The sequence below is a fragment of the Quercus robur genome, chromosome 1 (assembly GCF_932294415.1).
Source record: "Quercus robur chromosome 1, dhQueRobu3.1, whole genome shotgun sequence".
In the NCBI taxonomy this organism is placed as follows: domain Eukaryota; kingdom Viridiplantae; phylum Streptophyta; class Magnoliopsida; order Fagales; family Fagaceae; genus Quercus; species Quercus robur.
Genome location: NC_065534.1, coordinates 27,169,508 through 27,183,142, shown reverse-complemented (window position 1 = coordinate 27,183,142; position 13,635 = coordinate 27,169,508). Strand labels below are relative to the sequence as shown.

Sequence of the window (13,635 nt, the reverse complement as noted above, 5' to 3'; positions counted from 1 at the left end):
TTTTTTTCAATTGTTAGTGTGAACATGCTTTTGCAAGCCCCAAATCCCAACAGATTAGTAGAGTTTTCATTGTTTCAACAAACACAAGCAAGCAGGGATATCAATTGACCCAATTTCCAACATTCAGCCAAAATTTTCCAATGGTTCTAATCAAACAGTCAAACCAAGCTAATGTAGGTAGGACAAATTGAGTAACACCAAATCAGGTCTGGCAATTCCTGGACAAGTTGGATATGAAAAATTAGGGTTAGGGTTGGGTGGGAAAAGGCTGGAAATAGTAAGCATATAGCGTTTCTAATGATGAAAAGGAATAGTAGAATTTGGTGATGAAATAAAAGGGAAAACCAAGATCTGGGTTTTGCTATTCTAGGGCTGTAAACAGTAACCATGAACAATAATTGGGCTGTTTGTGAGTTATTTGGGACTATTTGATGGATGCGTGGTTTAGGATTCTGAAGTTTTGAATTTTAAGCTCTAAAGGTGACAAATTGTGTGGTTGCAAGGTTTCAGATTGCTGGAAATTTAAGAAGAAAAAAAAAAAAAAAAGAGAATAAATAAACTTCAACCTAGGATTTCCTTCGCATCAAACCTTGAAGAAGGTTGGATCACACAAACCTCAAAAAACCTTTATAGCTTTAGAAACTCTAGAAAACTTATTCTTTTTGCCCCCCTAATAAAAAGTAATACATCCAAATAAATAGCCTTGTCCAGAAACTAGAAGATTGCATAATTGCCCTCACAAAGCTTGCGTCACAAGCATCCTACACAAGTTATATCTTCTATTCAAAATTGTTTACATAAAGCTTTAAACATAATCATGATTTGCAACTGCTACCCTATGTTGAAAATCAAACAACAAAAAGTAATCAATTTTTAACCCAAAAAAAAAAAAAAAAATTTTGATGAAAGCCATATACATTATAGATTCACCAAATATAAAAACCTTTTGAACAAGGTCATTTGTCTGACAACTAATTTGAGCAGTGAACTAAAGAAAAGCACTAAAAATTCAAAAGCTGTTGAGATGTCACATACCTCGCGGCATTCCTGATGGACCAGGTACCCTAAGATCCATGCATTTAGACCTAAAAGCCTCGGCCAAGATCTTATTCATTAGAACTTTGTTACGATTTGCATCCAGTTCCTTCTTTTTAAGCAGAAATTCAGATTCCATCTCCTGAATTTTCATGTCATACTTCCTACGAATTTGGGCAGTAAGCTCCTCAATCTCCTTCTCACAATCAGACTTGAGCTGCAACTTCTGCTCCAAGGAAAAACAAAGGCAGTTAGATAATAAAAAGTGTAATTATAACTAACCAAGCAACTAAATAAATTGGAAACTGACTGCATCTTTATGGGAGTTCTCGGCTTGGTCTGTTTCTTTACGTATTCTTTCGAACTCATATTGAAGTGGGTCAGGATACAAAAGCAAAGACATGCTGGATGCCACAGGGGCTGCATTTGGAATAGGAGGATTACTAATTTCTGTAGTGGGCATCATCCTGGTGTCTGATAAATGTGTTCCCAAGCCAACCATAGGTGCATCAATGGGCAAATGTGATGCATAAGATGTTGAAGGTTGCGAAACAGCTTGATTTGAAAGCTCAACAGGATTCTCAACTGCTTGTGTAGGAGTCTGAGCAAGTTGGTTGGATGTATGGCCTCCAGAGCTTAGCTGAGGTTCGATTCCACCAGTTGAAGGTAAATCAACATTATTGCCAGTGTGTGAATCTGCAGGTGATAACAGCTGTATTTGCGTCAAAGGCTCTGTTGTGGCCGCTTCATGATTCAATCGATTGGAAGGCACAGCTTCATCTTGATTAGATACTGAAGATTCAACTTGATGTGAAGTATTCTGCATCTCATTAGCTGGTGCATCTCTAACTGGAAAACGGGCAGATGTGGAGATTGGTGTGCCTTCATCTTGGAGTGCCTGGAAACAGATTCATCAATAAGAATTGGATAGCTAAGGACAATCTCTATTTTTAATTTTTCAACAGATATTATCGATGCAGAAAATGGACCAAAAACATGGGCAAGATGATATCACAAGAAGAGTCAAACAAGAGTGCTGCAACACACCTCTAAATATATTCAGAAACAATCCTCTGGAATTTCCAACACAGAATACATAGTCCACTACTAAGGAAATCACAATATTAAATTGGTTTGATATAATGCCATATGATACCAACAGTGTGATTATGATACAGATTGACACTAAAATACACTACCTGTTCAAATGGCAAAGGACTTCCTTGATCCAAGGTTGTCATGGGCTGCACTGAAGGTGAATTTACCAGAGAGAGCATCTGAGAATGAGAGTTTTGATTGATAGTATTATCCACTCCATCCTGCTGGTCAACTCTAATAAAATGATCTGAGGCCACAGCATATGATCCATCATTGTGGTTGTTGGTGTTATTAAACTCCACCACTTTACTGGCAGCACTTTCCAATTGAACTTCTCCATTAGGCATGCTTGATGAAGCTCTGTCAAGAATTTGTTCATCAGATGAAAGCGGAGTCACAGAAAGAAAATTCTCCAGACCATCATTGGAACTAACAGTCTCAGGAACTCCAAATGGAACCCCTTCAGTTGGTAGACTGGATCCATCAACAGAGACAACATTTTGCAGACCATCATTGGAATTGTGAGTTTCAGGAACTTTCAACAGAACCTCTGTGCCAGGCACACTTAATGTAGCCTCATCAGGAATCTGCTCAGTAGAAGACAAATTCAACGAGAGTACCTTCTCTGGAAACTCAGTTGAACTATCACGAATTCCCATTGGAACTTCTCCATGAGGCACACTTAATGTGTCTCTCCCTTCTTCAGATGAAGATGGGACCACTTTCTTGGTACCATCACTGGAACTGACAGTTTCAGGCACTTCCAGTAGAACCTCATCATCTGGCTTACTAGAAGTGGCTCCATCACAATTACACTCTTTGGTACAAGGATTAATAGAGCCAATTTTCACTTGAACATCACCTGAAGTGCCAGTTCCATTGCAGTTCACAAATCCAGTAACTGAGACACTCTCAGAACTGATGGTATTTGATTCATCATTCGCAGTATCAGGCCTATGCAGGGAAGCCAGTGTTTCAACGGCACCACTGCATGCAACAGCTTTGTCAGGCACATTTTCTGGTAATTCAATAAATCCCAATCCATGGCCTGGTAAACTAGGTGCAGTTTCGCGAGGAATACACTCTTCTGATAGATGACCAGAAACAGGTGCAACATTCTTAGGACCAGCATGAACTGTAACTTGTTCAGTTGTCTGCAAGCATTTCACTCCACACTCAGGCCCATTTGAACATGTCTTGCCCATTAATTCAACTTGAGCCCAGGACTTTACATCTTCCACCCAGCGGGCCTCCCTCTCAGCCAACTTGTTTCTTGCAGCTTGATGCATATCCTCTAGAGTTTTTAGGCGCATTTCTAGCTGCTGTGCCAGTACTTCAAGTTTGTTTACATATTCGTTATCCAGTCTCTTAAGCTTATCTGCTCTCAAAGAAATATTACTTTGCAAACAAGTACGGAATATAGTTGATTCCATTCTGTGCTTTTTCTCAAGAAGTGACTTTTCTTCCTCATAAGTTCGCTTAATCTCATTCTTTTCTTCCTCTTGCTTCTGACTAACTTTCATCAACTGCTTGTTACACTTCTTCTGAATTGCTTTGATACTTTTTGTGACATCTTTCAGTGCTAATCTAAATTCAGGCACTGATCCTAGCTGGGAAAGGACCTGTTTATCAGAGAATTCTTGATGCAATGACAGAGTTTCAACCTCTCCATTCACCTTTTGTGGGCTAGATGTCATTGAACGTGAAAGCCTTGCACGTGAATGGTCATCTGTAACACCTTTACTTGACAATTCGCAAACATTTGGATAATCTGAAACTTTGAAAATCCCTGTACGGCATAAAAACATTTTCTTCAGGCACCGCAACAATGAGTAAACATAGTCCACCTCTTCTTTCTTGCAGTCAAAATTTAGATGCTGTTTCGCAAGTGCAAGCGACTCTTTGTGGTCAATTTTGTGCTTTAACAATGAAGCTGCAGTCCAACACTGAAATTTAAACAGTACAACAGTGGTCATTAGAAGCGCCAAAGTAGTATTATAAAAAGGGAAAATAAAAAATAATTGCATGCATGCAGGCAAACGCCAAGTGGAATTGTAAAATATATAATGACATCTTTAAATATTGCTATTTTTATTATCGAGATACACACACAGGCATGTATCGCACCCAAGCAAAACCAAAGGGAACCCCCACATAATTAAAAAGTATCAACAGTGGGTTTTCTATGTCTAACCAGCCACGTCACATTTTTAGATTGTGCTTTAGTTTTAGTTGAGTGCAACAATAAGCAGCAAGTGATGCAGCCATTTTAATTTAATTTGTTACTATTTCGCAAATTCATCTATTCATTCAATGTTGTCAATACATACCATCAAGTACAAATATCCCCTGAAACATAACGAATAAAATACTGGCCAGTACCGATTGTACCAGTGATTTGTAAGGTGTTTCAGCCAGTACAAGAAGAAAAAAAAATAGTTATAAAATATGCTAGTTGGCTAATATATAGGGGTTATAAAATGTGGATTTAGTTTCTATGCTTATAAAAATATAAGTAAATAAATACACACAAAATAGTGGTAACCCTGAAATGGTACAAGGATATTAACCAGTACCAAAATATTTCGTTCCCTCTAACCAAACTACTAGTACAGAGTCACTAAAGTATTGAGTCTATTGACAACTTAGGATTTATTTTACGGTGCCCATGTGTGAAGTACAATTGATGTAAAAGTTGTGAGGTTTTAAAGGTCTAGTTATTTGTCCTACAGAACTAAAACAGTTTTTGATTTGGATGTCATTTAAGCTATGGTTAATTTTGTATTTAGCAGAAAAACTGTACTTTCTACAATCCCTTCAAATTAAGGATATTTTGGTAATTTAGTTGAGTTTAGAATTTTAACTTTGCCTATGTCGGCATTTAGTGCCATATATTTTGTTCACGGTCAATCCCTAAGAAACTTTGGGAGAGGGTGATTGAACATAGGTTGAGACCATAACAACAATGTTGGAGAATCAATTTGATTTTATGCAAAGGTGATCAACCACGGAATCTATTTTCTTCGTAAAAGCCTAATAGAAAAATACAGAGACCCACAAAGATCTTCGTATGGTATTTATTGACCTCGAGAAAGCATATGGAATCCCTAGTGAGGTTATGTGGTGGGTTTTGGAAAAGAAAGAAGTTCCTCTAAAGATATTAAGTTGATTTTAAGGATATATATATATATATATATATATATATATATATATATAACGGAGTTGTAACTAGTCCATATCTCTTCGCAATAGTGATGGATGAGCTCACTGAATCAATTCAAGAGAGAGTCCCTTGATGTATGCTTTTTACAAATGATATAATTTTAAAGGATGAAACTAGATATGAAGTTAAGGGCAAGTTAGAAATTTGGCAGGCTGCTTTAGAATCTAGAGTCTTTCGGGACTAAAATGGAATACATAGAATGTAAGTTTAGTAAAGATAGAAACAAAGATGAAGAGCTTTAAGACTTAATGGCCAAGAGATACCAAAGAGCTAGAGCTTTTGATATCTTGGATCAATTATTCCTAAAGATGGAGAAATTGAAGAGGATGTGAATCATAGGATAAGAGCAAGGTGGATGAAGTGGAGAAATGCATAAGAAATATTATGTGATCATAAAATATTTGTTAAGTTAAAGGGAAAAATATATAACAGTGCGACGCCCAAGGGAGATTTCTTTGTGTGGACTGCAGCATGGAGGAGGATTCAAACAAATGATAACCTTAGAAAAGGGGTACCAAGTTAATGGATTGGTGCAGTAAGGATTAGGGAGCGGAGGTATCATCTTTTACTGCATTGTGAAATTATTCATGCACTGGGGCTAGGATTCAGTCTCTTTGGAGTAAGTAAATTGTGAGTTTACTGGTGCACTGGGGCTATGTTTCAGTCTCTTTGGAGTAAGTAAATTGGGTGATGCGGAGTAGAGTGACAGATTTACTAATTGGTTAGTGGAATTGGTTAGGTGAAAAGTTTCAGTTTTTTGTTGAGAGAAACTGGAGAGACAAATTGTTTCCCTTTCCTGGGGAACCACCAGCTCCCACACTGAACCTCCTCCGCTGCTGGCTGGCAGCAACCTTTGGAGGTCCATATTGGTAGTAGAGGTGATAGTCACTCAGGCGTTTAGCATATCGAGACTATAACACAGCATCATGTGAGGCACACGAAGATTTTTTATCGAAAACAAAGCGTTGAAGATCACAATGGAAGAACGGGGTTAGTACTTCCGACTCCAAATTTACGAGAGAGGAAATGACTTCTTGAGGTCAGTTTTCCTAGGGAAGAGAAGTGCACAATGGCTGTCATCCATCCTGTAAGTTGGTTAGGACCAACAAGGTAAAGGGGTTTAAAAGAACATCAAGAGATGGAGACAAAAGTGTTTATGATACAGACAAGGAAAAGGAGTCTAAAAGAATATCAAGAGAGGGAGACAAAAGTGTTCATGATACAGCAACCGTCCAACTCTAGGGGTATGTTTTTGACAACTACAGAGTTCTGCAGTGGCAAATGGAAGGGTTTGATCATTATTCCAGGGGAACAGAATTGTAATGGGTAGAAAGATTTTGGGCTGGAAGTAAGGAGAACCCTGGAACTTTGTGCAATCCCAAATCAGAGGGCTGAAACAAGGAAATCAGCAGTAACAGAAACTGTAGATAAATTATAGCAGCATCCAAGGCCGGCAATCTAAACAGCTGCACTGAAAGGGGTTGAGCGGCGGAGCACTAAGGGCACTTTTAATATCCTGTAATAGATCCCATAATGGAATGGTTATTCATGTGAAGGTAGACGGCCCAAGATTTACCATCAGACCTAGGCCATCTATATGCGCATACTTACAAGTAATCAGGTGACTTGTGCTGAGCTCAGGAAGGAGACAATATTCTCAAAGAAAGAAAGCTAGAGTCAGAGAGAGAGGAAGGAGCTCTCTCGACCAAAGAAGAGCATCAAAATTTGGCCCAATGCACAACTCCATGGATGTTACTTGCTACGGGAAGGAGAAAATTAAGTGTGGAGCACCATCACCCTAATACAGTTGCTGCGAGGGTTACAGTGTAAGCTTTGGCTTACCAGCGGTGGTTTCAAGGAAGTAATGGATCCAAAGAGCGCAGGCATCAAGGTGTAGGAGAGTAGTTGGAGCCACATGATGGATTCCTGGCTCAGAGGAGCCATGGTTTCAAGTCCAGATTCAAGAAGGGAAAGGGCATTACAATATTGGTAGAAGCACACTTAAAGCTAGGGGTAAATGGGGTTAACATGTGATGTAGGGGATAGTAATCATGTGATGTTTTGGCATGACAAGTTCAAAGTGTTATAACCAGAGAGTTTTTTGGAAGAGTGCTCCATTTTTGAAAGAGTGGTGTCAGTACATCGACAGAATTTTTTTATTCAAGGTGTGTTAAACTGGATATTGCCTAAAAGAAAACATTGCTATTTCATTGTAAGTGGTAAGCATCCCAAACGAAAAGGGGGCCTAGATGATGAAGTGGCTACTAATATTTATAGGGACAGGACAAAATCAACAGGCTAATAATGACTACTGAACTGAAATAAATAAATCAAAAATATTCATAAATAATAACGACTTCTTAATTTATACAACTAACCATACATCTAACCAATTTCTAATATTCATATACAAAAATGCCATTGCTTAGATTTCGTTCAGAAAATGACAGATACTTCCAAAAACAAACAGATGACAGAGCAGCAAGTATAATGGAAGGAAAAAAAAAATTTCCCAGAAAAAAGCAAATGAGGGAGACATTTCTGACCAGAGATATCTGAAAAGCCTGCAATATTGTCTCTGGTTCTCCATTGACATGATGATTAGTCATTACATATTCAAGAAACTTTTCAACCATGTCCTTGACATCCTCCTGATTAAGGGAATGTGTATGAATATCATTGTAGTAAACAAAACGGATAAGAATAATTGCCAAAGAAAAGAACAATAGCAGCTCAACAAGTGACACATAAAATTTTATCAGGAGAGGAATGAGATTCATACTGTGAGTTGTAGGATTTGGCATAGTTGTTTTATCTGTGGCTTCAAATGTGCATCATGCAATTTTCTCCGTTCCTCAGACTCACTCATGTTACCTTCTGGTAATTCTGAAATACTATTGGCCAACCAAGGTGAGGTAGGAGCATGATTTGCATCAAGGTTATCATTCACAAGAGCAGTTGACCCACGGACAGATTGAGACACAATATGCTCACCTACATAAGAGATGCTTTAGAAAGTTATATTTGGGAATAAATTAAGTCTACAATCCTTTCCTACAAATATTGAATCTTCAATCCACCAACAAAAGCCCTATCGAATAATGAATTATGTCCCCCCAAAAAGTTAAATCAGTCATATTTACCTTCCTTGTCCCCTGCATTTGTTCTTTCCTCTGGTCTACATTTAAGAAAGGGTGGATCAACATTACTGTTGACCACCTTCTTGCGTTTCTTTACAACTTCTTCACTGTCAACTTCTGATCTCCTTGGCAACTCATCAATATGTTGAACCCTTTTCCGATTCCTCTGAGATGAACCAACACAATATTTCCATGGAGGATTCTTTCCCTCCAACAATTTTGCCCAAAAAATGTGGGGTTGTGATTCATCTGATGGAGGAACTATAAGCTCACCAGGCAATGGAGAACTCATGCTGTAAGATCCTCCTACTTGTTGAACTTTCAAAATTATAGACAAGTTACTTGTGTCAGTGGCTTCACCATTCTGAAGTATGGACAAGAACTCCCGGACTATATCTTTCATACGTGATTGTTCAGACACATTACTTGCACTAGAGGCTGGAGTATTGCCACAATGGAACTTATCCAAATTATCAAATAAATGAGTTACCCCCAACATGAGCAGCATATGACTAGTACTCCGGGTAATGTTCTGTAAGCTTTCAAATATCTTTTTTTGCTTTGCAAGGATTAGAACATTTTCTTCCACAGTAAAAGATGAATATAAACGGAATATTTTTATCTGCTCAGGCTGTGAGTCAAGTGTTATCCTTTGCAGAGCTCTTAAATTATTCATAGGAGTCCAATCACTATCAAATATTAGTACAGTATCAACCGATGACAGCTTCACACTTGGAAGACAAGCACGGTATTCTAATAAAAACACAAACCTCCCACACTCCTTGTTGTTGAACATATTCATAGCAGCTTCCTTCTTAGAACGTATAACACCCATTTCAACACGTTCATAAGATTCTGCACCAAATCTTTGACGCAGGAAGTCATCCAAAATATCTCCAATAGTATCTCTTCCAGAACCACCAATCGCCTGTCAATAAAAAAAAATGTTTAGATAAGAACCGTTACAGTTGCAAACATATGCTGTGCATTTTCCAAAACATACACAAACACTGTACACAGATTAAGTCCCAGTTTCTTGGGTCTTGTTGGACATCTACGGATGGAAGTAGACCTTCCAACATGCATGCTTTTTAAATCCCTTGTATTTTGCATCTCTTTTGGGGAACTTTTAGGTATATAGCTAGTATATTCTATCATTCTCCTTTTTTATTATTGTATATTGATTTGTTATAAGTACTTTTACTTCTCAACCAAAAGAAAATCATCAAATCAAATGCAGTAAAATGTAAAAGAATTAGAGAGTTGGCAATGGAGATCAATCCTTCCCTTGGAAGAGCATATGGAAATCAAAGGTTCTTTCTAGAGTTGCCTTATTTATTTGGACTGCAGCTTTGGATGAAATCTTGACGATTGACAATTAACGGAAAAAGATGAGGCTTCTAGATTGGTGTTAAATGTGTATATGTATATGTAATGGGGAATCAGTTAGTCATCTCTTACTTCACTGAGAATGGTATTCATGGTGGTGGGTTGTGGCTTGTGGGTAGTATTTTATTCTTTAATAATTATTTTAAGGCCAAAATGCAAAACTCACCCTCTAAGTTTCACCACTTTTCATTTCAGTCCTCTAAGTTTAAGTTTTGTCATTTCAATCTTTTAAATTTCATTCATCCTCAATTAAGTCCTCCGTTAACCATTTGTTAGTTGCTGCAGTTATCTACCCAAAAGATACCATTTTTGCCCTTTATTTAATTTTTAATTTTATATTTATTTATTAATTTAAAAAAAAAAACGTTAACTTCAAATAAATAAATTAAAAAATAAAATAAAAAATAAAAAACTAAAAGAATCAACGTTGTCCCTCCATCTGAAGCCTATCTTGATACTAACAATTTCTTTCCTTAGTTTTCTTTTTTCTATCCAACCAAATCCTAAGTTGGTAACAAAGCAGTGGGTCATTATAGAGTTATGGTGGTGGAAAGCAACAAATTCCCTAGAAACTTTTGATGGGGGATTTCCTCCTCCAGAGCTTTTCTTTCAGATTTGCTAAGGTGCAGAGTATGAGGAGAATCCAGGTCAAACATGTCAACTCATCTAGCAACTCAAGTGGAAGATTACTTAATGCCTTGGGAAGCCTATGAGCCCAAGGTATTTACATTTTCTGGGAACCATAAGACTGAAAGGGAAGACTTTGGGCGGCTTTGCTCTGATCGGACTGTACAGATTCAGTGGTTCTAGTTCCCTGTTCTCCCTCTCGATCTCTCTTTCGCTCTCCTTCTCCCTCTCAATGTCTCTCTCTCCCTCTCAGTATTGGGCTGGGCTGGGGTATCAGGTGGGTGGGATTGCAATTGTGTTCTTTCAGATGGTAGGGATGACACTGATTAATTTTTTTTTTTTTTTAAATTAACGTTTTTAAAAAAAATTAATTAATTAAAAAAATAAATAAAGGGCAAAAACGGTGTTGTTTGGGTGGGATAACGGCAACAACTAACAGATTGTTAACAAGGGACTTAATTGAGGATGAATGGAACTTAAAGGACTGAAATGACAAAACTTAAACTTAAAAGACTGAAATGAAAAGTGGTGAAACTTAGAGGGTGAGTTTTGCATTTTAGCCTTATTTTAAACAATTTTTTTTATATAAAAACAATTTCTCTACTTTTTAAGATTTTGAAACATATAAAAAAAATATATATATATATACTAATCTGTTTTAGGAGACTTAATGGTAGCCACTTGACAGATCTAGAAGGAACATGCCCCAATACTTGTCTGATCCATTGCCAACATGCTACCAAACCCAACCAAGAAAGCTTGAGACAGCGATTCTAGTGTTGCGTACGAATTCTCAATGCCCAGGCTCAGCTGCTTAGGAGAGTCATTGAACCAGCCGATTTAGACACCCAAAAATCTGTCATGAGGTCCCAATCCACACCATCTCAAAATGCAAAAAACAAACCACTCCAAATCAAAACCTCAGGCGCCACCCAAACCCATTCCATCTCACCAATAACTGGAGTGTATCCGTCCCCAAAAACTCTGCCTCAGACCAACCAGTCACCCCAAAGCCTTAAACCACCACCACCATGCCCAAACACTCAAGCACTGGTCACCAATACACAAAAACTTTATGCCCAAATTCTTGATCTGAAATATTGGCAATATTCAAATGTGAAGAATCACAAATTCTCAACTAGCTATTGTTGCCATGAAGAGGCAAAGAGAAAGAATGAGCAAAAGGGGTAAGATGATTCAATAAAGACAAGAAGGAGAGCAAGGGTTTTTGCAATTTTTTTTTTTATTACATATTTTAAAAGTGAATTCAAAACAATAACATTTTAGGAGACTTAACTGCAGCCCACTGGGCTAAATTGGATGAAAGGACCACATTGAACATGAAATGGAACTTTATGGACCCACTTGGCAAAAGTGGATGAAAGGACCACATTGAACATGAAATGGAACTTGATGGACTAAATTGAAAAATCATTAGAGACAAAATTGAAAACAGACCAAACTTAGAGGGTATAGTTCATAGCATAAAAAATTGTTTAAAAAAAGACTAACTAAAAAACAAAGAAGAACAGAAATAAATGCGAAATTACATAAGACCCATTATAAGACCTAGGGGCCACTATAATCTATGTCCAGCAAGTCCACAAATTACTAGTGCGTGTATGTATACATACTAACTCCTTAATTTGAATAAAAATAACTTTAAACAAGCTACAAGCTTCCTAATGCACAAACATGAAACTAAGACTCAATTACCAATGTCTTTTTTTTCCATTTTTGGGTTTCACAACTCTCTAAGTTTTTCTGGTTGATTCTTTGTAATTCTTTTGATACTTTGTGCTCATCATCGTGAACATGAAGTAATTCTCTTTTCTCAACAAAAATTGTTTGTTTAAATCGTAACTCTAAGCAATGTTACACTACATAATAACTTGATATTGAATTCAAATTTTGAAACTCTCACTATTGGATTAGATTACATGTTCTATATGTTCTTAATATGCATTGCCAATTTTCATGCCAATTGGATGTTATTAACTATTCAATCCATAAACTCATATTTTATGCATTATTTTAAACTACAAAAATTTGCATTTAAACAATTAATTAATAAAATGGCTATTGATCTTTGATCACCTAGAAATTTTGCAAGCATGGAAAATATATGAAGATAATGCAATCCAACGGTAGATTTGTTAAAATTCACATTCAATTAAAATATATTGAGTGGTGTAACATTGCCAAAAGTTACACCAAGCATAACTTGAGAGAGAGAGAGAGAGAGAGAGTTGGGTTCAAGTTACACTTGATATATCTCTAAACAATGTTATATTATCTAATAACTTTTTATTAGATTTATATTTCAAAAATCTCATCACTGAATTACATGTATTTTTTATAGGCCGTATTAAGAGCAATGTTGGTAAAAGCATTTTATAGGTAAGAAAACTTATATGAAGAGCAAAGTTGGTAAAGGGCATAGTTTTCAAATATAATATCTCATAACTTCTAGTAGAAATATTAGTAACATATAATTAAAAATAATAATAACTTCAAAATTTATATGTTTCACCTATTAGGTAAGTGCAATTGTATAATATTTGTAAGTGCAAATCTTACCTAAGTTATTTCAATTCTTAAAAATTTTATATAGTAAATTGAAAACAATTATCAAGGGTCAATACCCTTATAATCTAGTCATAGAAGTTCAAACATAATATTTTATATAATTCTATTGTACTATATAAAAGTGTAAATAGCCATGATAGTTATGATCAAATGATATATAAAAGATGTATATGATTCAATCAACATACATCTAAAAGTCAAAGACCAAAAAGCACAAGAATTGTGAATTAACCTTGTTTGTATCTTATGAGTTATGACATGTAAATAATAAAAAATATTGTGTAAGACAACACCCCAAGGATAGTGGTTGTGTAGTAAATCATTGGTCATTGTCATTTCTTTCAAGCTCAAGCAATTAATTTTGATGATCCGTATCTTTTTTAGCAAAAAAATAAAAATGTGTGCCTAGGCAAGCTTTGTGCTTAATGTGCATATTCAAAAAGCTCCAAAAAACTGTGCCTAAAGTGTGCTTCATTAAATGTTCTTTTTTTTTGGCCTAGCAAAGTGATGAGAGTTTGGGGCTTCAAGCTTTAA

The 13,635-nt window shown here is 36.5% G+C and overlaps 1 protein-coding gene across 3 annotated transcripts in view; it reads right to left on the bottom strand.

Annotated features, from left to right (window-relative positions):
* LOC126727705 (helicase protein MOM1-like) overlaps window positions 1-13,635 on the bottom strand; it is a 39,082-nt gene that overhangs the window by 3,065 nt on the left and 22,382 nt on the right. For all 3 annotated transcript variants that reach the window (XM_050433636.1, XM_050433631.1, XM_050433641.1), the window contains 6 exons: window positions 8,500-9,424; window positions 8,139-8,350; window positions 7,903-8,007; window positions 2,235-4,079; window positions 1,346-1,933; window positions 1,036-1,261 (listed from right to left, as the gene is read on the bottom strand). In XM_050433636.1, coding sequence (XP_050289593.1) covers window positions 1,036-1,261; window positions 1,346-1,933; window positions 2,235-4,079; window positions 7,903-8,007; window positions 8,139-8,350; window positions 8,500-9,424 — 3,901 coding nt within the window. The remainder of the gene's footprint in view (window positions 1-1,035; window positions 1,262-1,345; window positions 1,934-2,234; window positions 4,080-7,902; window positions 8,008-8,138; window positions 8,351-8,499; window positions 9,425-13,635) is intronic.